The sequence below is a fragment of the Idiotropiscis lumnitzeri genome, chromosome 1, assembly GCF_059441095.1.
Source record: "Idiotropiscis lumnitzeri isolate Australia: NSW breed Sydney's pygmy pipehorse chromosome 1, RoL_Ilum_1.0, whole genome shotgun sequence".
Taxonomy (NCBI): Eukaryota; Metazoa; Chordata; class Actinopteri; order Syngnathiformes; family Syngnathidae; genus Idiotropiscis; species Idiotropiscis lumnitzeri.
In genome coordinates, this window is record NC_142391.1 from 3,821,306 (window position 1) to 3,843,409 (window position 22,104).

General features: G+C 43.1%; 1 protein-coding gene across 1 annotated transcript in view; it reads right to left on the bottom strand.

Moving 5' to 3' along the window:
- Positions 1-87: 87 nt before the first annotated feature.
- Positions 88-22,104, bottom strand: part of stag1a (STAG1 cohesin complex component a) — a 31,195-nt gene continuing 9,178 nt past the window's right edge. Inside the window, exons 2-32 of the mRNA XM_088311117.1 lie at positions 13,134-13,327; positions 12,718-12,838; positions 12,426-12,581; positions 12,242-12,338; positions 12,062-12,138; positions 10,808-11,012; positions 10,520-10,671; positions 10,374-10,447; positions 9,580-9,703; positions 9,410-9,508; positions 9,240-9,319; positions 8,080-8,187; positions 7,890-8,004; positions 7,579-7,696; positions 7,404-7,507; positions 7,030-7,122; positions 6,656-6,949; positions 6,371-6,441; positions 6,128-6,296; positions 5,657-5,749; positions 5,408-5,582; positions 5,188-5,327; positions 4,337-4,438; positions 4,117-4,265; positions 3,062-3,190; positions 2,780-2,982; positions 2,500-2,671; positions 2,289-2,405; positions 1,256-1,370; positions 1,057-1,137; positions 88-985 (exon numbers count right to left, since the gene is read on the bottom strand). Coding sequence (XP_088167243.1) covers positions 962-985; positions 1,057-1,137; positions 1,256-1,370; positions 2,289-2,405; positions 2,500-2,671; positions 2,780-2,982; positions 3,062-3,190; positions 4,117-4,265; positions 4,337-4,438; positions 5,188-5,327; positions 5,408-5,582; positions 5,657-5,749; positions 6,128-6,296; positions 6,371-6,441; positions 6,656-6,949; positions 7,030-7,122; positions 7,404-7,507; positions 7,579-7,696; positions 7,890-8,004; positions 8,080-8,187; positions 9,240-9,319; positions 9,410-9,508; positions 9,580-9,703; positions 10,374-10,447; positions 10,520-10,671; positions 10,808-11,012; positions 12,062-12,138; positions 12,242-12,338; positions 12,426-12,581; positions 12,718-12,838; positions 13,134-13,162 — 3,786 coding nt within the window. The 5' untranslated portion in view covers positions 13,163-13,327 and the 3' untranslated portion in view covers positions 88-961. The remainder of the gene's footprint in view (positions 986-1,056; positions 1,138-1,255; positions 1,371-2,288; positions 2,406-2,499; positions 2,672-2,779; positions 2,983-3,061; positions 3,191-4,116; positions 4,266-4,336; positions 4,439-5,187; positions 5,328-5,407; positions 5,583-5,656; positions 5,750-6,127; positions 6,297-6,370; positions 6,442-6,655; positions 6,950-7,029; positions 7,123-7,403; positions 7,508-7,578; positions 7,697-7,889; positions 8,005-8,079; positions 8,188-9,239; positions 9,320-9,409; positions 9,509-9,579; positions 9,704-10,373; positions 10,448-10,519; positions 10,672-10,807; positions 11,013-12,061; positions 12,139-12,241; positions 12,339-12,425; positions 12,582-12,717; positions 12,839-13,133; positions 13,328-22,104) is intronic.

The window sequence follows — 22,104 nt, forward strand, 5'->3', positions numbered from 1 at the left end:
AAATGTAGAAAAAAGAAAAGTCTTAAAACTGTGACAAGATTTTTCAGATGAGGCCACTTGGGTGCAAAAAGAACACAACTCGGTAAATTGAGTACACATTTTATTTTCTTAAAAACAATTGAAGGTCGACCGAGAAGAACAAAACAAAAAAACAAAAGAGGCTTTTCCGAGCACGTTAGGGCTCCGCGGACCGTCTGTGATATTTACACAAGCAAAACCCGAAGACACATTCAAACAACATGTGATGCACCGACACGAATCAAACACTGTCTGTAGCGGCGAGGGAGCGACAGCAAATACTGAAGCGGAGAGGAGAGGGACGGCGGGTGTGGGAAGAGAAAAAAAAAAAAGGAAAGAAAAGGTGAGACGAGGAAGAAGATCTGGAAGAAAACGTTGGTATGTAGGCCACCATTTGGCAACAAATGAAAAAGAAATCACATTCGAGAAGAAAACCCTGTACAAACAAACACTTGATTTTTAAAACTTTTCGTACTAAAGCTACAGAATTAGAAATGTCTTTTTTCTTGTTTTTGTTTTTTTTACTTTACAAAAACTATTTATGTGCAGAGTAACTCCAAGATCGGAACAGGTTGGCGGGAGCGGGCGGGCGGTGGGGGGGTGATAAGAGCACAGATATAGACCATGTAGAGTTGACGTCCACTCTTTGTTTGAACTGATGCGGATGGACCAAAAGTGCAACACGAGGGGAAGGGAAGGGCTCGAGGGGGCGAAGTATAGAGTGGAACACCTGGCCCACACTTTTTCAAACTGTCCCAAGAGGAAGAAGCGGCGGACCAGGTGTCCAGAGGTGAAGTACTTGTACAATACCTTCTTCGGAAAGGAGTGTGACCGACAGCTCACGTGGACTCACCCCACCATTGCTGACTTTTTACTTCCTGGTCAGAAGGCGCTATTTATTATTATTATTATTTTTTTATTTATTTGTAAGCCATTGTTGTCATCAGAACATGGGCATGCTGAATCCCTGCAGAGACACACGAAGACAAAGAATTATTATTTTTTTTTTTCACGTGTCAAAATGTCTGAATCACTTACCGACTCGTCCTCAATCATGGCTGCCGAGTCGAAGAAGTCTGGTCTTAATTCCGCTCGCTCGCGTCTGTTCCTCGATGGTGGCTGGCGGGGGGGGGGGGTGGGGGGGGAGAAAAAAAATAAAATAAAAAATTCAAAACTCAACCGTTCATCAAGACAAAAAACAAACAAAACGGCACAATCGAACGCGGCAGCGGCTGACCAGGTCGATGACCATGGTGTCTTCAAACTCCTCGTTCATGTCCTCCAGTTGGCCTCGCGATGACATCATCACGTCCTCGAAGATGGGCTCGGCGTCATCCTCCATCAGCCCGCGCCTGAAGAAAAAGCGCATTCGCCATGCCCACAAAGCCACAACATTACACTTTTGTATAACACAAATGTAAAAAAAAAAAATAAAATTGCGTTTAATTCATCCATTATCTGAGCCGCTTCTCCTCACTAGGGTCGCCGGGGGGGCTGGAGCCTATCCGAGCTGTCTTCAGGTAGTAGGCGGGGAAACCCTGAACGGGTTGCCAGCCAATCACAAGGCACACAAAGACGTACAACAATCCGCGCTCACACTCATACCTCGGGACAATTTAGAGTGCTCAATCGGCCTGCCATGAATGTTTTTGGAATGTGGGAGGAAACCGGAGCACCTGGAGAAAACCCACGCAGGCACGGGGAGAACATGCAAACTCCACACAGGAAGGCGGGATCGAACCCACGACCTCGGCACTCTGAGGTCATCGTGCTCACCGTGCAGCCACGTTTAATTCAGTGCGTCTCAATTATTTTATGTTACGCCCCCTCTACCAAAAAGAAAATTCGCGCCCCCACCCCACCACCCACTCTCCGCCGCAACTATAGCATTTTTGTTGCAAAGCAAACCTACAGTGCAGAGTTAATACTCGCTGCACACAAAGGGCAATGATAGCGCCACTGCCAACTACTGGAGTGGATGTGTAATTACACTTTATAATAATAATAATAATAATAATATTGCCTTTATTAGTCCCACAATGGGGAAATTCGAGATTCGAACCCAGGCCTCCTGGGGAGACTGGGTCCTGAACGCGGCGCCTTAGACCACTCGGCCATCCAGCCTTATTGTCGTACGGCGGGAAAAAAAGCAAGTTCCCCAGGATCAAGTATTGCCCCCACGATTTGAGAAGCACTCTTTTAATTGATCAGAGTGGTTTCAAATTCTGTTTGTAAAAAGTGTGTGATGACGTTTCCGTAGTCCAACTTACACGGTCTGCCGGACGCCCTGATTGCTGCGTGACTTGATGTAGTTCATGGCCGTCCTGTCCTTCCTGCTCACCTCCTCCATCTTCTGCTGGCCGAGCCACGACATCTGCATCTGAGGGCTGAAGGCACCGTGGTGGTTCAACAGACACGCAAAAAGAAAAAAAAAAAAAAAAAAGGTGCTTGAATGATCCGCAAGCCGGCGTCCGCGCTCACTTGTGCACAAAGTCGTTCTCCGACCCGGCTTCCGAGTCGGGGTCGGGGGGCATGTGCTCCGCCGGCCTGTTTTCTCGGAGGACGGTGGAGGTGAGCTGAGGGGTTTGCAGCGCGCTGGGTGTCTGCAAGGTGTCGTTGCGCATCAGCCACGAGCCCTCCACGCTGGTCTCCTCTGTCATGTCGTGAGGATGTGAACGTGAATTTGGCGAACGTCGTCGTTTTCCGTGCTCTCCCCGATTCGGGTTGGGCGACCTCACGGCCATATTTGGCGAGAACCTACCCTCGATGCGTTTCTTGTGGAGCGGCGGCCGTCCCTTCTTGCTGCGAACCGAACCCGTCTTGCTGCTGGAGCCCGACGTGACCGACATGTGATCCTCGTCGCCGCCCGTCAGCAAGCTGTTCCTGTACGAGATCAGCGGCAGCCACACGTCCTCCCGCCGCTCCGACATGGACTCCGACATGAACTTCTCCAGGTACGAGTGTCTGGCGAGAGAAGCGCGGCATTTCAGCATCGAGCGGCAACACTGGCATAGATCAAACATTGGTTGCCAACTTTACTCACACTGTCTTTTTGTCTTGACGGATCAGCTTGGAGGAGAACTCGCTCAAAACCTCCAGGAAGGCCAAGTTAATGGGAGGAAAGTCGGGTCCTCGAGGATTCTGGTACTTGAAGGCAAACTCGATTCCATCTCTGACAGGAGACAAAGGATGGAATAGAAAAGAGAAGAAAAGAAATTTGTACGACAACCCAAATAAATTACAGAATTTTCCAGACTATAAAAAATAAAGAAATAAAACTGATAATAATTAAAAAAAAAAAAAAAAAGCCGCACCAGGCTATTAAACCGCAGTTCTCTGTCATTTTTTTGTTTACTGCATGTACAGAACAATTTTGTACTTTGAATGCACATAAAGGAACATCAAAAGATTGTTAAAATAGTGCCTTTTAACACGGCAACCACTTTGCTAATTAAAACAGAACAGACCCAAAAGAAAATTAAAAAGAAAATATAGGAAAAAAGTACTGATTTATATAAATACAATAATTATTTTTTTTTTTAAATTGGGATGATTTTATTTTATTATTTTTGAAGAACTTTTTCTGTCATGTTGACAGCAGCCAGATTCATCGATGGTGACCAATTCTGTCTTGTTCAAATTTTTGTGTAGCGTTTGCATGTTCCGGTGCCACCTTGGGTCCCTAAAACATGTTTAAGTGAAGAGAAATCATCTGTAGGTCTGCCTGTCTACTTTTATTGACGCAAAAAAAAAAAAGAAAAAACGTATAAATACGCCTTTGGGAGGCAGGGACTACGTTCTTGAAAACGTATATGTATGTCTCATTGATTGAATTAAAAAAAAAAAAAAAAATTCAAATTTCAACAGTTTTCAGAGCAGTTTTCATTTTGATTTTAGTTTGTAGCACTCTTTAATACGTTATTTATTGTGTTTGTGCATTTATTTTCTGTGTGACTTGAGTGTTTGATTTTTTTGTGTCGATGTCACTCATTTTGAGCAGACAAGTTAACAACTCCATAAACAAAATCCATTCTGCGTTTCCCTTGGTTGCTTTGGTGCCGCCACCAAAAAGTGTCAAACTTTCCGCGGCGAGCTCACTTGTGCAGCGTGGCCACCGCCTCTCTGGTTTTGATCTGATCCAAGCCGAAGGTGAGAGCAAAGCGGCGGGCCAGCTCCTTGATGCCGCTCACGTGCGACGACGTGCGGTCCAGGTTGGGGCCCTGGTCCTGCAGCAGCTCATTGAAGAGCTGCAAAAGCATACAAGGAAAATCAATGATGCGTGTGGATATAAATCGGGGCGTCGTGCTGAATATCTGACCTGCTGCAGACTGAGAATGAGGGTCTTGGCACAGAGGATCTTGTCGGTCTGTCTCGTTTTACTCAGGGTCTCCTTGATGATGTCGCCGTAGTCGTTATAATACTAAAGAATGGCACACAGAGGTTGGCACCGAGCCACACAGAGAGGGACACCCCAAAAAAAAAATATTATTATTATCATCATATCATTTTATCAAAAACTACATTTAATTTTAAATGAGAGTGAACAAAATACGTCTCTGACACACCACAGTATTTAGAAAATAAAACATTAACAAGGTTTATTCATTTAATTTTTTTCAAGTTCGGCGGGCCGGATGAAAACGTTTAACGGGCCGCATGTGGCCCCCAGGCCGTAGTTTGCCCACACCTGATTTATAGTGTTCTAGATTTGTTTTACAGTTAAATAAAAAAAAGTTTGAAATGTAAGTCAACAACATGTTGAATTGAGGTACTTTATATATTTTCTTGTGAGTACCAATTCTTTAAAACTGGCAATTTAAAAGCAATGAAAAAAAAAATAGATTCTTAGAGCCAACCCACACCCCATTTATTTAATTGTCAGAAAATTTAATGGAAGGCTTCAAATTTTGAACATTTCAAAATCTCCCCATGTTGAATTCCCAAATTTACTGAAGTCTCCTGAAATTTAGCGGAAAATTTCCAATCAGAATCAAGACACCTGGGAACCGTATTTGAGTAAAAAATATAAATATATTTAAAAAAAAAAAAAAAAAAGCAGAATTTTCCTTTAACTCATTTACTACCATTGACGGCTAAAGACGTCAAAGATCCATTTTTTTTTTACTCGGCTGGTCGTGAATGAGTTCATGAAAACAGATGAGCAGTCACCTTCATGTAATGTTTGAAGATGTCGGCAGCCGCCGGCATGTCGACGATGTCGTAGATGATGAGTTTGCAGAAAGCTGCCAGCAGGTTCCTCCTCTTGTGCAGCGCCTCGATCTTGTTGGCCTCGTCTTCCTCGTCCCCCTCTGAGAGGCCATCAAATTCAATATGAAGCTAACGTTTGCGTTCTTAACGTGCTCACGCGTCGTTCCAAAGCCCCTCGCACCCATGCTCTGGCTCTCGTCGTCCTGGTCGATGAAGACGTGGTCCAGGACGAAGTTGAGCAGCTCGTTCTGCAGCGTGCCGTCGGGGTTGAAAACCAGCGGCTGCAGGCCCTCGCGGCCGCCGGTCGTCAGCTGGTGGCTGAAGATCATCAGCAGGTCGCACAGGAGCATGAAGGCCTAAGCGGAAAGGATTGTGTGAGGTGATCGCACACTCGGGGGCGTGGTTATGTAAGGAAGTTCTGAAATGGCACCTGCTCTTTAACGGGCGTGTTGACGTTGGACAGGCACTGCTGGCACACGGCAAGGAAAGACTTCACTACTCTCCTGAGGGCCAGCAAGTCATCCTGCATGAACATACACAAGTGGCGTCACACAGAGTCCTTTTCTTCAAAGAGAAAAAAAAATGAACACCTCCCTCAAATAAACATCTTCCTCTTTCAAGCAGGGAAAAAAACAGGCGGGAGTCGTTTAATTTGATGAACGGGACATTTAATGCAGAGACTGACAGCAGATTCCCAACAGCTCCTTGAGAAGTAATTACCGTATTTTATGGACTAGAAGCCGCTACTTTTTTCCTTGATTTGGAACCGTGCGGCTTTACAACGGTGCGGCTTTTCTGTGGATATTTCTTTCACCACTAGGGGCGCTCTATAATTCAGTATTTTTTTTTGTAACCCTCTATCCGCATGAGCGTTTGACTTGCAAGTATGCGTGCGTGGCACCTTGCTGGGAGCCCCCTCTGTGATCTTGACCAGTTGCCAGAGGATGGAATAGTGGGAGCACTGCAGCGCCTGCACGGCTATCTGCTCCGGCATGGAGCCCAGCTCGATGCCCGCCTTCAGCAGCCGGTAGCAGTTGCCAAACAGATCCCAGCGTGTCAGGTCGTGAGCGCTGACAGGGGAAGGGAGAGGACATCGAGGGTTACGTTACAAACGGTCGCACTGTATGTCAAGAGAGGGTCTTACTTGTGGAAAGCCGTGAGTCTCTTGAGGGTGGATAAGACGTTGTAGATGTCGTCGTCGTCAGCTTCCTCGGCCTGTGATTCAACAAACAGGTTGGTGCAAACGAGAGTTATACATGCTTCCGTAGGTGCTGCAAGTGAGATAATCATAGTTACTACTCTTTTGTTTCGGGGGTGAAGGAGGGGTCTATCAGAGGTCACTCCCACTCCCACTCCCACAATTTTCTAGCCACCCCTGGTCCACATGCTATGGCAGGTGCTGCAGTTTTGTTTCGCAACACCGTCTCACCTCCTGCAGCAGCTCCTCCACGGAGTGTGCGAAGCGATCGGTCATCTCGTCGATGAGCTGCGAGCGGGCGATGTCCACGCGGTTCATGATGGTGTACTCTTCCGAGCAGAGGATGCTGTAGGTCTTACTGCACGCCTCCAGCACGTCCATCTCGATGTGCTTCTCCACCACTAGCCGGATCTGCTTGAGCAGTGCGTCCAGGTGCTTCTCCATGCGCCCGGCGCTGTACACATCCAGGTCGAAGAATTGCGGGATCTGCAGCAGGTTGGCCACTTTCTCGGAGTCGGCTTGATACTGCGAGGAAGACGGGAGGAACAGGAGGGTCAGTCGCCTGACCATTTCACATGGAGGATTGAGAGAAAAGCTGATCGCACTTTGGACAACAGCATGGGCAGAGCCATGATGAAATGCTCCGTCAATTTGTTCTTGTCATCGATTTGGGTCTTCCTCTCCTTGGCTGTCAGCACCTGGATAGGCGCGAGGAAACAAAACATAGTTCAATTAGTGAGGGAGTAGATAAAATGTAGGCTAAACATTTTTTTTGGGGAGGGGGGACTTATGAGAGACCCACACAGCGGGGGGTCTGGGGGGGACAAATCTCTGGAAAATAAGTAAATAATAGGAATAGTAGTGAGAAGAAATAGCAGAAGCTAAGCTAACTGTTAGCTTGTCTTGTCTGTAGCATCAAAGTCGCTCGGTTTGAAATGAAAACATCCTGGATAAAACGTTCTCTCGTGGCGCGACCCACCCGTTTGCCAGTGCCTCTGCCCACGGGCGGATGGGCCTCTGCTGCCTGTCGAATGGTGCACACAGTCAGCTCGATCAGCGCGCTCTCCTGTCGGTCCGACAGCACTGCACAGATGGACAGATGAAGTCGGGGGGAGGAAAAGCCACATATCCAAAAGCGGCATATTGCGGCTTACACTCCTCCCCCTGCACGGGCTCCTCCAGCAGCAGCTCGGTCATACACTCCCAGTCTTTCAACAGCTCCTGAGAGCTTTCCCACAAGGAGTCCACCAGGTAGGCCGCATGCTCGTGAAGCTACATATGACAAAAAAAAAAAATTATCATTTGATTGTTCCGCCAGAGATAGATGGAAAAAAAAAAATACATTATTTGTAGTAAATAAGTAAGTAAAAAGGGATTTCATGTGGCACGCCTCGAAGATCTCTCCCGCCACAATAATGAGCAACAGTGGTTGGGAACAACTCTCCTAGACTGCCTCCAACGTTACCTCACTCTCCAGGAAGAAGAGCACCAGCATGCGGATGAGATTGCCATTGGGGCTGCTGCGGCCTCGCCGCTTAGCCAGCGCCTCTTCCGCCTGCGGGTCGTGACGACTGAAAAGCCTGGCAGCGACGGGCAAAGCGTGCATTAACACAAGACGATATCCGCTTATATTGCCTTGCGATGGCCGCACTCACTTCCGGTGCAGGAACTCGCCGGCGGCCACAGCCACGGGCCTGTGGGCAGAGTAGACCAGGTGGTAGACGTTTTCGCAGTCCTCGTTGGACAGCGCGTCCTCGCTGCCCCTGCGACGACAAACGCACGATATTGTCAAACATGGGACACATAATGGAAAATTGATTCATTTGTTCATTGTGAATTTACATTCCAAAACATGTTGCGATATCGGCGAATGATTTGCCTTTAAGCTAGCGATTAGCGCGTTAGCTCGCGAACGTTAGCATGCTAAGTTAGCCAACTGTTCGTCATGTAGCAGCAAAGTTTGACACGTTGTTTTTTGTGTTTTATTCCGGAACAACACTTAAGTGTTTTATGTGTTTATTGTTACAGTTTTAGACCTTCTTGACTCGCCTCTACGGTGAATAAATAGCAGTGGCGGGCCGTGCATTTCAGATGTGGGCCTTCAGAGAAGTTTTACTTTGTCTGACTTGAATAAATCCCCCCCATCATTTATGACACCACGGCTGGAGAAATAATGAACAGAAAGACACTTACGCACGACCGAGCGAGTGTTGTACGACCTCGCTTCTCTTGAAAGGGCCGTCTTGAAAATGGCCTCGCAAGTGTAGCCGCAATTAAATCCACACTTTTCCCCCCTTCGGCCATTGTGGTTTAAAAAAGCAATAATATATTAGACATTTACGAACGGTCGCCATTTACGACTTCTGCGTGTGTTGATTCCGCATAGCGCCCACACGAGTGAGTAGCCAATCACAAAACGCGAGAAGGCTCACTGTAACCAACTTGTGATCTGATTGGCTATCGCAACTGTCGATCAACCGTGAGACACAGAACAGACGCCTGCACGATTACATCTGAAGGCCTCGGACAAATAGTGCGTGCTTCTGTTATTGTGAAATCTGCCTGGCAACACGAGCTCGCTGAATTCTGATTGGATAAAAACTCGAACCTAAAATTTAAACACTAGGATATTAATTATGTGAATCAATGTGAAGAATATGATCACGATTTCTTGATTTTGTTAGGCCAGCAGAGAAGGCCTGTGCCACCCGCCACGGATGAATAGCAAGATTCATCAACAGGTGTGGTCATTGAAGGAATTGTCTGTAGCGGGGGACGTGGCAAGGGCAGAACACTGTCCTTCACGGTTACTTACTGCAGGATGAGAGTGACGAGTCGGATGGCCTCTACAGCCACGTCATACTCTTTATCCAGCGTCATTGATACAATGCGGTCCTATCGAGAAAAAAAAACAAAACAAACAACGGGTATCACCAAAAAGGCTTTTACTCCACGTCCTATTTTGTGTCTTTGTCGTGGCGTTACCTTGAAGCGGTTGGTAAAGAGCTCCAGCTTGGGGAACAATTCACGGTTGGTGTACAGGTTCTGCAGAGCTTTCAGGCACTTGAGACGCACCTCGCCTTGCTGGGAGGGAGACAAAGACCACAAAGTGAGCCGACCTGTGAAAGGAATACACAATTTTCTGCAGAACTCACCCGGTCGTGTAGCGTCCAGCCGACATATTTCAGGTAGCTGTCATTGAGGAAGGCATCGCTGTACATCTTCATCCACACGCCAATCTCCTCGATGCAGATGGCTCGGATCTCAGCAATTGCGTCCCTGGGAGGCAAGTGGAGTAAGCAGGAACTCCATTTTAATGTCAGATGTGATCAGCAGAGGCATAAGTGTCAGCTATCGAGGAAAGATGATTCTGAGCGATTATCCTAGCGTGTTGCTAAATGTTGAAAGTGCTCATTATTGTCCCATTAAAAAAAAAAAGGTCATCGCATAGAATTTTTTTTTTCATTCATTGGAAACCTAAAAAAAAAAACAATGAGTCTACAGAAGCAATTTTTTGCTTATAACCTTTATTTTTAAAGAATGAGATTTTTATTTTGTTTTTTTTTGCCGATCTATATTTTTTTGTTAATACATCCCCATTTTTTTTTTTAATTTTTCTACCTTCATCTCTTGGTCTACTTTTGTTTTGTTTTCCCCCTTTTTTTATTTTTCAGTCCACAAAAGCTACTCGGAAATGTTTTTCTTTTTTTTTTTTATATAAATATTGTATTTATTTTTTTTATTCATAAATATTTTTCTAATTTGATCTATTTCTTCCAACTACAGATTTAAAAACAACAAATTTTAGCCTAAAATGTCATTTTCCATCCAAAATACAAATAAAAAAAAAATAAATAAAATTCAAAAACCAACATACACACACCGAAGATAACAAAAAAAGGAAACACGGAATCATTACATACAAGTGAGAGCCATGAAAAATTTGTACCTGTAGCGATGGACAAATATGCCCTTGAAGATGGAATTCATCATGTTCTCAATCTCGTCCTGGTTTTCTTGAAGCTGGACAGAGACAGACACATTAGATATTTTTCTACTTTAAAAGAAGGAATATATATATATTTTTTTGCAGACCTCCTTCCTTTTTTGCAGCAGCAGCTCCAGCTTCTCATTGGCCCGCTTGCCGGCGATCTTGTTCCTCTCCGCCTCGTACTGCCGCTGCGTGTTGTCCTGGTGGATGCTGAGGTTGAGCGCCACGTTCACCAGCGCCGTCATGAGCTTCATAGCTACGGCCGAGACAAATGACGTTATTATTCATAAGTCACTCGTTATCATAGCTAATGTTTTCATAAGAGTTTTGAAATTCTATCCGGGGTTGAAAATCATTCGCGAAGGAAATTACAAACCAAATGAAAAGCTTACCGGCCAGCGTGGACGTGTGTCTGAAGGCTCGGACCTGGGAGTCGGACAGCCCGGTGAGGAGCGAGATGACCGTGTCCATCATGTACTCGTCGTAGATGATGCTGTACTGACACTGGCGGATCAGCACGCAGATGAACTCGCAGAAGTTGTAGCGGAACTTCTTCCACATGGGCCCCGGCATGGTGAGCGGGTAGTCGCCGCTGTCCTGCGGACCACAGACGCCGGCGGGGTGATTACCGCAAGAAATATGAATATTTATTTGAAATATTTGTATTTTTTCTCTTTTCGTTTTTAGCTTGTACAGACCACGAGAGTGCGGGATACAAGGTTTTCTGACAACCACGGTGGCAGCCATATATTACCTTATCTTAACCATCACAATGTATAGGACCATAATATATCTGAACACAAACAGTTTAGGTATAACAAGATATTTAATGATAGCAACCAATATGATACAATATATTGTGTTAAGATATGAATACGAATGGGAAAATGAAGCTTCATGAAACACTTCCTTTAAACCAGTGCTTCGCAATTATTTCCTGTCACACCCCCCCTACCAAGAAGAAAACAATTCGCCCCCCCACCACCATTTTATTTTTTTACATTTCATACTCATGTACATGTTCTTTGTATATTAACTCATTCACTAGCAACTGAGTAAAGAAAAAGACGTATTTAGCCGTCAATGGTATTGAATGAGTTAATGTTAGATTATCAATAAAATATCCCTTAGCAAAGCTAAATTGAGTACTGTTGGGCAAATATTGATGAGATGATAAATATTTACTTTTTGTTTTTTTTTACTTTATTAACATGAACAAACCAAACAGTTATTAATACGTACATAATATGGAAAAGACAAAAAGAGCCAGGGGGATTTTAAACAAAAAATCGATATAAATAAGATAAAGCAACAGTTAACTATACGTTTTTTTTTTTTATGTTTACAATACGTTTGACGTCGAACCTCTTTGTCGCGATGACGTCATCCGTTTCCGCGTTCCGGTCCGAGAGCGTCTGCTAAATTGCTAACGTAGCCGTCGTCTTATTTTGTTTCGATACGTAATGGTTGCGATACAACATTTCTGCTCATAGCTGCTTGGCTCTCCGCCCAAACGCGGTTCGAGTCAAACTTCTGTTAAAAGTCGAGTCAGTATTCCGTTTATACTGAACAGCAACAGAAGAAAAAAAAAAAAAAAAAAATACAACACTTTTTACTGTGAGTATCAGAAGGATTTTGCCACTGACCTCATCAAACTCCTCCGTCATCTTGCGAATGATCTCGGCATTTTGCATGTTGCGGAACATCTCGATCCTGACCGTGCCTGGTGAGGGAACAAGTAGGATGTTTGACAAACGCCTAACTTAAAACGATCCATTTTACACGCCGTAGGCGCACGAGATTGCCAAGCGGGTCTTCTGCCGGACCTTTGCATCCGGAGCATTGGATAAAAAAGTTGATGAGATCCAGCAGGGCCAAGTCTCTGTCCTGTTTGTACGACTCGATCCACTCGTCCACCACGGACTGCACGTCACAATTAAAAATAAATCAAATAAATCCAGTTCAATTTTAGCTATGCGCTTGTTTGGCATGTCAGTGCTCGGGCCCCACCTGCATGGCGCTCTTTCCCAGCTTGACCACTTCGAACAGAGTGATGGGTTCTGAACTGTCGCCGTTGTGTTGGGCCACCCCGTTGGCTTTGCCTCGCCCCCTGGCCACGCCCGCGCCCTTGTCCGTCGCCATCTTGCGGGGCTTCTTATTGGCCGTCTGCACAGAGGGGAACATTCGGTGACCAAATACCGGGGCCACACATTCTTGAGCCAAAGCACAAACGACCTCATCTCACGCCGCTCATAACATCAAAAGTCAGGCATTCAAATCCAAAAAGATGTTTTTGTCTTACCTGTGCTTGTTTGCCGGGCCTCCCTCGCTTCTTCTTGCCCTTCACCTCGGGGTCCTCCATGTCCGCCAAGCTCATGCTGAGGCTCACTGCGTCTGTAGCCCCCGACTCATTGGACGAGTCCCTAGCCATGCACAATGAAAAACTCACCGAAAGGTGACAAAGTGCAAGCCGAGCATTTTTGCATTTAGAGGTCAACTGCATTTGGGGAGCAGAATTAATGTTGGAATAATTACTGCAAATTATTTTCAGCTGCGGAGAGGTGCAAAAAAAAAAAACTACTTGACATGTTTTCGGGGGTTTTTTTTCATAGCGTGTGCGCTCAACACCAAGTTGGGCCGAGTCCCCACTCCATATTAAAAATGAGAATGCGTGTACCCTCCTTGAAGATGGTCTGAGATTGTGCGAGTGTCACTCACTGGAGCACAGAAAGCTCTGAAGTTATCATCCTGACGTCTTCGGGGGTGGCGGTGAGGTGGGCGAATGTTGTGCGTGTCTCACGTCTGAAAGTCACCACCAGGCTCGGATGGGGGGGGGAGAGAGTCGGAGGGGCGGGAGGGGGTAGAAAGGCTCCAGGACGGACTGCACTGTGGCTCTCAACTGTTTTCTGTTCCTGGAGAGAAGCAAGAAGAAGAAAAAAAAAAAAAACAGATGATGATTAGGAAATGGAAATGAAGAGTCATTATAGGAGATAAGAAACATGCAGCGAAATAAAGTACAGGCATAAAAATGGCAAGAGGATGACACCAACTGGCCACTTTGGGAACTACAGAATAAAATAATTCCAAGGCATGATCAGATATTTTATAAAGAAGAGTTTGCTGGCTCGTAAGATGACACTTCACATGCGTCAATATTTACTCAATATGAAAAGAAAGTCATTTTGCAAAAAATAAAAAATATATATATAATTAAATAAAAAATAAATAAATAAATAAATAAAATATGGTGATGTTGGAATAACTAGAATTTTTTTTGTTTTTGCAAATGTTTTCTCACCTTGCTTCCCGCCGTGGGTGCAAAGACGTGAGGACAAACCATCATATTAATTGCCTTCCTGCTTTTATGCGAATGAGATGTGAGCACAAAGCCGGTGCAGTACCTCCAAACCGCCACTGTAAGCAGTATGATCCACAAAGTCCCTCAGCTCCCGTCTCTTGCTCAACTGCACAATCAGGGGGACTAATTGGGCTCAACTTAATTTAGAAAATTCCAGAACGCTAATTAATCCCCAGGGAGGCGTTCAAGTGTCGTCTCGCTTGCTTCTAATAACTTAGTAGGTGCAGTTGTTACCTGCTGAGTGTGTGTGAGTGTATGCGCGTGTGTTTGAAAGTTGGTCTGGGCAACAGTAGGGGGCAGGCTAAGAGAGTGTGTATTTAACTACAGGGTTCAGATTGAGACATCGCAAGCAGGAGTGAGAACACACACACACACACCCCCCCCCCATACACGCACACCCCCACACACACACTCACACAGACATCAGCTGCCAACCAAAAGGTGTAGCGGGAGTCAGAGTGAGTCTATTTGGTGTGTAAGAGGATTTCAGGGATATGAAAAGTGTGAAATGTCAATGTAAAGTTTTAAGAGGTCTTGCGGGTTTAAGAAATGCTTGAGGAGGTTGAGCGTCTCTGATGACAGGGCAAATGTTTACATCGCAAGGGGATATTGGTGACTTTTAGAGACGTATAAATGCCAACAGCAAACGAGTCGGGATGTAAAAAATGGAGAGAGGAAAATCATAATTCTAGTCGAAACATTTCTTTATTCATTTTTTTTTTGTGGGATTTGATTGCACAGATTGTGAGTTTGCACATCACAATAAATGTCAGTTTTGATTTTTTTTTTTTTAATTAATGATTTTTGTTTTTTATAATTTGTATATGCTTCCTATAATAAAAAAAAAAAGCAAACCAGGTTGTTGTTGTAATTACGGCAGTTCATGGAAATTAATGTTAGATGTTGGTTGTTGACCAAAACAGCAGCACCCAACCCAGCAACCAACCCAAGGCAGGTAAACAATCTCTCAGTTGAATTTAATTCTTATGGCATGTTGGGAAAAAAATATATAATATATATATATATATATATATATATTATATATATATAAAACCTTTATTATTCCAGCGAATGGAAAACTTGCAAGATTTACAGCAATTTTAATGATGACCTTTAACAGCACAGATGCCGACATGAGGACACTCCACAATGTTGTGTGTAGCCATGTTTTTGTTTCTTGCGACTAATTTTTCTTGGCCCGACTGCCTCAGATGTCACATCACATGAAGACGGTCTCAGTTCCGGAAATTTGTTTGCCATTATCCTGACAGATGGCCGCTCCACAACGTTGTGTGCGTCCATGTTAACGTGCACGGGAGCCACGGGGAAAAAAAATTCCCTGCCAAGTCTTAACATTTCTTACATTACATGGAGACATCTGAAAATTTTATTGCAATGTAAGTATCTCATGTCAGTCGATATTTATGTGTGTATATATATATATATATATATTATATATACATATATATATATTTTTTTAACTTTACTCAGTTGATGTAAACAGTTTTGTGTGTAAAGTAAGTACTGTAAGTACAAAAAATTGAGTTAACAATATAAACGCATGTCTAATAATGCACTCTAAGAATTTAATATAAAGATAGAAATGACATTTTAATGGGCATGTCAGAGGATGGACACGGATTCAGAAAAATATTTTGGCAGCCACGCATGCAATTTAGTGTGCGATAGCAAAACGGCCACAAGAGGGCGCTTTGGTATCTGCGACTGGTATCAGATTCCTAATAATGAGGCCGATATCAGCCCGATACGATACCTCGTACTGGTGCGTTTCCATCCACGCTATTGACATAATATCCATGACAGGGGCGAAGGCGTTTTTTTTCCCCCCACGATTTACGGCAGAGCTAAATCCTTAATAAATGGATTACTGTACAACGCTAACGTTTTTTTATCTTATTTTAAAAACATCGTACACCAATCTACAATATTTCGGCCAATTGAATAAAACGCAGACTCCTGTTCATTTGAGGGAACGTCAATTTTCTTCCAGTTTAAGGTCAACCTCAACACAAAGTCATCTAAATTCAGCTGACATCCCGACATGACGGCGGTGCTCGATTGTGATTAAAATGAGTCAGACGACCGAGAGGGGGCCGAACGTCAGACTCTCAATGAGGCGGCGCCCACTCGCCCCCCCCCCGTCACCCTCGCAGACCATTTGCATGCTCGCGTCTCTTGATGGGAATCAATTGTTGTTTTAAGTGCTGACGTGCACACCGACGAATAGGAAATGTGTGTGTGTGTGTGTGTGTGGGGGGGGGGGGGGGCAAACAGTCATTAATTTTCATACTACACAACCGACTTTTTACTGAGTCCGAGATTTTTCTTTCTTTTTTTTTTTTTTTAAACTGCACAGCAGCTGCCATTGGCATTCGCGGCGCACCTGGTTTCCATTTTTCCACAATTAAAATGAGACAATCTAATTTTGGTGCACCGCTAAACTGCACCATCGCATATTATTCATAGCATATGTCCCGCGGACGACTAAAATCAAGTCGGGTGACCAACTGCAGTCCTGAGACACAAACTGTGAAGCCCAAAGTGATATTTCAACGTTATGCTGCTTGCAACTAACGATTATTTGAACAATCGAATAGTCTGTCAATTCATCGATGAATGGGATTTAAAAATAAATAAATCAGTATATTAAAAACAGTCACTGGTTGGGTCAGTAAAACGTCAGAACGTAGATCAAATGTTGAACATTATTTTCCAAAGTAAAAAAAAAAAAAAACTGATGTTTGCAAATATTTGATTTTGATTCAATACAAAGACAATTGGTCTGCTTTCAAGATGGACAACGCGAATGTGAGAATATTTAAGGGTGAGAGACGGAAATTTCTCCAATTTGGACTATTTTTAATTAAAAAAAAAAAAAAAGAGACGATTATTTTTTGATTTGTGTTGCCATTTATTCAATATGTCTTGGCTTTATATTTCTTCTTCCGATAGACAATAATATTGTGACAGCGGTTTTATTTAAAGAATGACGCATAAAGGTTTTAAGAAAAATGTTCAAATGGAAGTATTGTGATATGGTTCTACTGCCTTTTAACAGAGATGAATTGATCAATTTATTTTGTGGATCTCTGTTTTTTCAGGATTACACCCCCATTCCCTCCGAGCTTCGTGGAAAACTTATATTGAACGTTTATCAGAGCGTTTTAAAGATCCCCCCCCCCTCAATGCATTTTAATGGGAGCCAATTAAACGCGGATTCCCGCCATTCACGGGCCGGCCCGCTCCCCCACGAATAACGTATCACATTATTCAATTGATCGATTCTAAAAAGATGTAATATCTTTGGCGTGTGTGTGTGTGCGTGTGAGAGAATGCACGCACAAGACTGAGAGACAGCGAGCCTCCGAGAAAGCATTTAGCATGCACGCCGTGTTCTCTGGGAGGCAGGCCCTCGTTGCCATGGCGACCGGCGAGGGTCATAAACCTGCCGCTGAGAGCTGGTTTGATTGGGTGGGGAAGCGGGGACAAGGAGGGACCAAGTTGAGAAGAGGGAGGGCGGAGACGGGGGGGGGGGGGGGGGGGGGGGGGGGGGGGGATGATATCGCGACTTCATTCATAAACTGACTTCCAAATGTGTTTCAATCATAGCGGCTGACTTTCGTTCCGACCCTCGTCATCCTGAAATCATGTTAGTCGCTAATTAAGGCTGTTCAAAAAAAATTGTCAAATACCTTTCGCATTGCATAACACAGCACGTTGACAGCGTTAGCGGCTCGTGGCTTGCTGCTAAGCGAGTGCCCCGTATAGGATGAAAAGAGCCGCCAGATTACGGTCCAAAGGCAGTTTAAAAGGCCCAAAAAAATGGTTCTGCATTCTTTCGTGGCGGCAGTCAGACAAAGTCGTAATTCCTACGCATTCGTTTGGAACAAACCAGGCTAAGTCAAATGTGCTGCTTTAGTTGGCAAAAATTGTCACATTGTCCAAAATGTCACTCACAAATGGTTCTCGAGAGGAAAATTGATTTCAATTGTGTTGCAACAAACTGGACGTAAAAAAAAATGTTGGTTTCTTAAAATTAAAAACAAAGTGGTCAATCATTATTATTGTATTTTCCGGACGATAAGCCGCTACTTTTTCCCTTGATTTTGAACCGTGCGGCTAATACAACGGTGCGGCTTTTCGGTGGGTTTTTCTTCCACCACTAGGGGGCGCTTGCGGCTTTTCGGTGGGTTTTTCTTCCACCACTAGGGGCGCTCTATAGTTCAGAAAATACGCTAAATTTAAAATTGAAAATTTGCTTTCTCTTGGGTCTGTTCTTTTTAATTAGCAAAGTTGTTGGCGTATTAAAAGGCAGAGTTTTAACAATCTGTTGATGTACCTTTATGTGCATTCACAGTACAAAATCGTTCAGTATATGCAGTAAACGACAAATTGTTTTCAACATGGAAATTTAAAAAAAAAAGAATATTCCCCCCCAAAAACAGTTTGTGCGGATTATATACAGGTGCGTTTTATAGACCGGAAAATAAAATGTGTTATTTTCTCTTCCATGTAAAAAATAAATAATAAAAAATAATAATTTGAATTTATTGTCATCCAAATACTATAATTAGTCCATAACATTTTCAGTAAAATATCCGAATGCCAAAATATTAGACAGCTGCAGCACGACTGGCAAAACTTGTTAAGCGTGTTTTGTTTGGCAGCAGCTACACTTGAAAGGGTTTGCTTACAAGGCATCTGGGAAATAATTACATCAATCAAAAGATAACATCAAAATAAAGAGAAAGTGTGACCGTCATAAAAAAAAAAAAAAAAAAACTGCGACACAAAGTGTAATCAGCCACATGTCGACTTCCTAAGCAAACGCGGCGCAGCTCAGCCTGTGGCTAGCGGAAGCCGTTTTGGGCAACGTGTCAAACCTGTTAACGTGTTTGAAATGGCAACACGCCAACATGATTACCGCGGCACTTGTCTGCAAGCTTTTTTTTCCTGAAATGAAGAAGAAGCTTTTGCTCTTGCACACTTCTTAACAGAAAACATTTAGGATGTCATACGTTACTATTTCTTTTTTGTATTTTTTTTATTCAAACTGTTCAAACCTTGTCTGAATCTTTATTTGTTGAAAACATGACACTAAATTTGTTGCACTTTAACAAATATTGAAACTGTGAAAGATTATTAAACATTACTTTTTTTTAAAAAAAAAATTTTAACTGAGATTTGTACTGAACCAGATGCTTAGGACAACGAACAGCCATTTAGTATTAAACAAAAAAAAATTTAAATTAACCTCTCATAATACATAGCAGTAAGTCTTAAACAAAAAAAAAATAAATTAAATTAAATTTCCCAAATAAATCCTGGAAGAACTGCATTAATTTGCTGCTTGGTGTTTTCAGAGAAATGGCGTCATTCCATAAAAAGAGATTTACAGGGTCAGTCACACTTCAACAAACATAGCAGCTGTTAATGACTTAGCGCCAGAAGGCGACAGCATAAGTGTGGAGAAGAGAAAAAAAAAAAAAAAGTCTTATCCAAACAACTCCGTAGTGGAGGATTTTTAACGATTGCAACAGCGTTCGCCGGCCGCCAAGAGTTTAATGAGTGGTGACGGCGACATAATTACGCCGCTCACCTTGTTATGTGGTCCCTGCTGGCCTATTCTTCAAAACGACGGGAACAAGTGTGTATTTCGAGGAGAACAGGCCATTATCTCGGGGCGGTTGCAAGCGACGGGTGTGGGCCACACAGCACTGAATACGCCGCTCACAATTGTCAGTTAAGGATAGGATTGGACTCGGAATTAAAAAAAATGGGATATTTAATGAATTAAAGAATGATTATATAAACTTAAAAAAAATAAAATAAAAGGATCGACCATCAGTTCATGTTTTTACAATGTTATGTGGAATTGCGAAAAAAAATAAAATTGTTGTCAAAATGGATTAATTTAAACCAAATGCTGATGTGGTGCGTTTTGAGTTTGATGAATCAATGTAGGGACGACGTCAAACAGGCAATTTCAGACACGAAAAGTTAGGGCTGCGCGATTAATCAAAATTTGATCACGTTTATTACAGTCAACGATTAAAAAATTGGCATATCGTAAAACAAAATGATTATATATAGGTATCTTTACTCATTCTAATATTATAGTTAGCATACTTTATTTAATTTGAGCATTCTATTGAAATTATTTAAATGTTACAACAGTTCAATGGCAATTTATAAATGTATAGCAAGTAAACTCCAATGCATACATTTGCACTTTTTTTTTTAATTTTAACTAATTTTATAAAAAAATTTATTCAAAAGGAACGCGTGTAATTGTAGCGTTTCAAAGAATTTCATTCGTCTGAATATTCTTTCCATTTAAACATTTTTTTGGGTGTTGTTCCCCACTTGTAAAAATAATCGTTAGAATGATTGTAAATTTTTACTAAAATAATGCTGAGTATTTTTTTCATAGTCAAGCAGCCCGACGAACAGTGAAAATGTGCAAAACTCCCCACAGAATGAGTTTAACCGAACAAATACGCAAAAAAATTCTGATTGCGTGAAAGTAATATTGCTTTGGTCGAAACACCAAAACAGAAAACGAGCGAGAAACAGACGACGCGTTCCAAACAAGAAAAATCTGCAAATTTGCGACAGTCCGCGTTCGCCGTCACAGCTTTGGATGATGCGAGTCTATGCTGGTCAAAACGAAGGCTTTCAATAATCAAAATGGTGATCGTCGTTACGTTGTCGCAATGATTATGAACGTAAGCTTTGAACAATGACGGATTAAGGTCGTCAGAGCTTTAACGGAGATTGTGTCGTACAGGTATCACGCAAATTTAACACCTGACACTGTCGTCAAACGTTGAAATACCCGATCGTGCGACGTGAAATCTCACGCGGTCATGGCAATTTCTGTGTTATGAGGGGCTCTTTTGATCTTTTGTTGCATCTCTGAAGTGAAAAAGAGTGGATGATCGGGATTAGTTCAGGAGGTCCTCGTTTTAGGCTTCCAAGGGAAAAAGTGTGTGAAAACATGTTTTTCAAAGGAAGAAGGGACATTAGAAAAAATTCCAAGTATCTGTTCGACTCATGGCAACTGCTGTCCTCCGAAAACACAACGTGAACTTAAAGCAAAGATGCGTCTCTGTTAAGGGTTTATATATGTGGAATAATTACGAAAAGGAATTAAAAACGTGACGTTCAATTATTTCTTTTAAAAGAATGTTTAAACAAAAAAAAAACAAGAGTAAAACTAAGTGTAAAAAAATTGACACATTTTCTTTGAGAAACAACTTTTTTTTTTTTTTTTTTTGTTTCTCTCCATGACTGTGAGATCGTGAATCTTGGTGTGTGGTGGTTAAGCTTGTTGGCCGAAAAATGTTTTATCTAAAAAGGGCGTCAATTTGACAAATTGGAGCTTCACCCGACACCTTTTCAAATGGCTCGTTTCCCAAGAAAAAAAAAATGTGATGCTTGTTTTTTTTAACAAAGCCGATCAACTAAGTGAACCTACCAAACAATTTTTAAGTCAAATCCGTCGTTCAGTTGACTTTACTGTAGATGTTGGATATACGCCTTTACAAATAAGCATCATTGGCATTCTACATGGGCATTTTTGCTGTTCGTGCAGTCACGTTTACAGAGTTTTTGTTTCAGCGCGCCAAAAAAATACTGAAAGGTTAGATTTATAGCCCCCTAAAATCCGGAGCCAACCAGCAATTACTCATATTTGAGGTGGCAGAAACAGGAAACAGTCCTGCAAGCCGCTGAGCGCCAACGCCGCGATTCTCACTTCCATTTCTCTTTGGATTGTTTTCAAATGTCCATCCTTGTTGTGCTTTACGGCACGTCAGCTTCCACGACACAATCACAACCACACACGCCAGACGATAACGTTACAGCGCGAGACGAGTACATTTCATAACTGCGCACGCGCGCTGTTTCGATTAAGACAAAGCAAATAAAGACAGGAATGTTACAAGAAGTCAGTTTCACCGGCGCACAGGATTTGTCTTACTCCAAAGTCGGTTTCCGTAGCAACGGACCTAGTGCAGACCTCAAATGAGGTAATCCCCCCCCCCCTCCAACCTTGTACTGTCACTAGTGTTACGTCTGCGGTGTAAATTTCCCTAAATGGTTCTCAGCTGTTTGGTGACGATAAACCAGACGGCGTGGTCTCCGCTGGAAAGCGGCTGGGACGTACGGATTTAAATAGATACAGCGAACATGAGTCCGGGACGAGCCTGCTGGCCCGAGGCACCGTCACATGACAGCAACACGAGCCGGTCGATGCTTTCTCAGTGTCAAGCAATGTTTAAAATGTGCTTCCAGAGAGTGTCGATG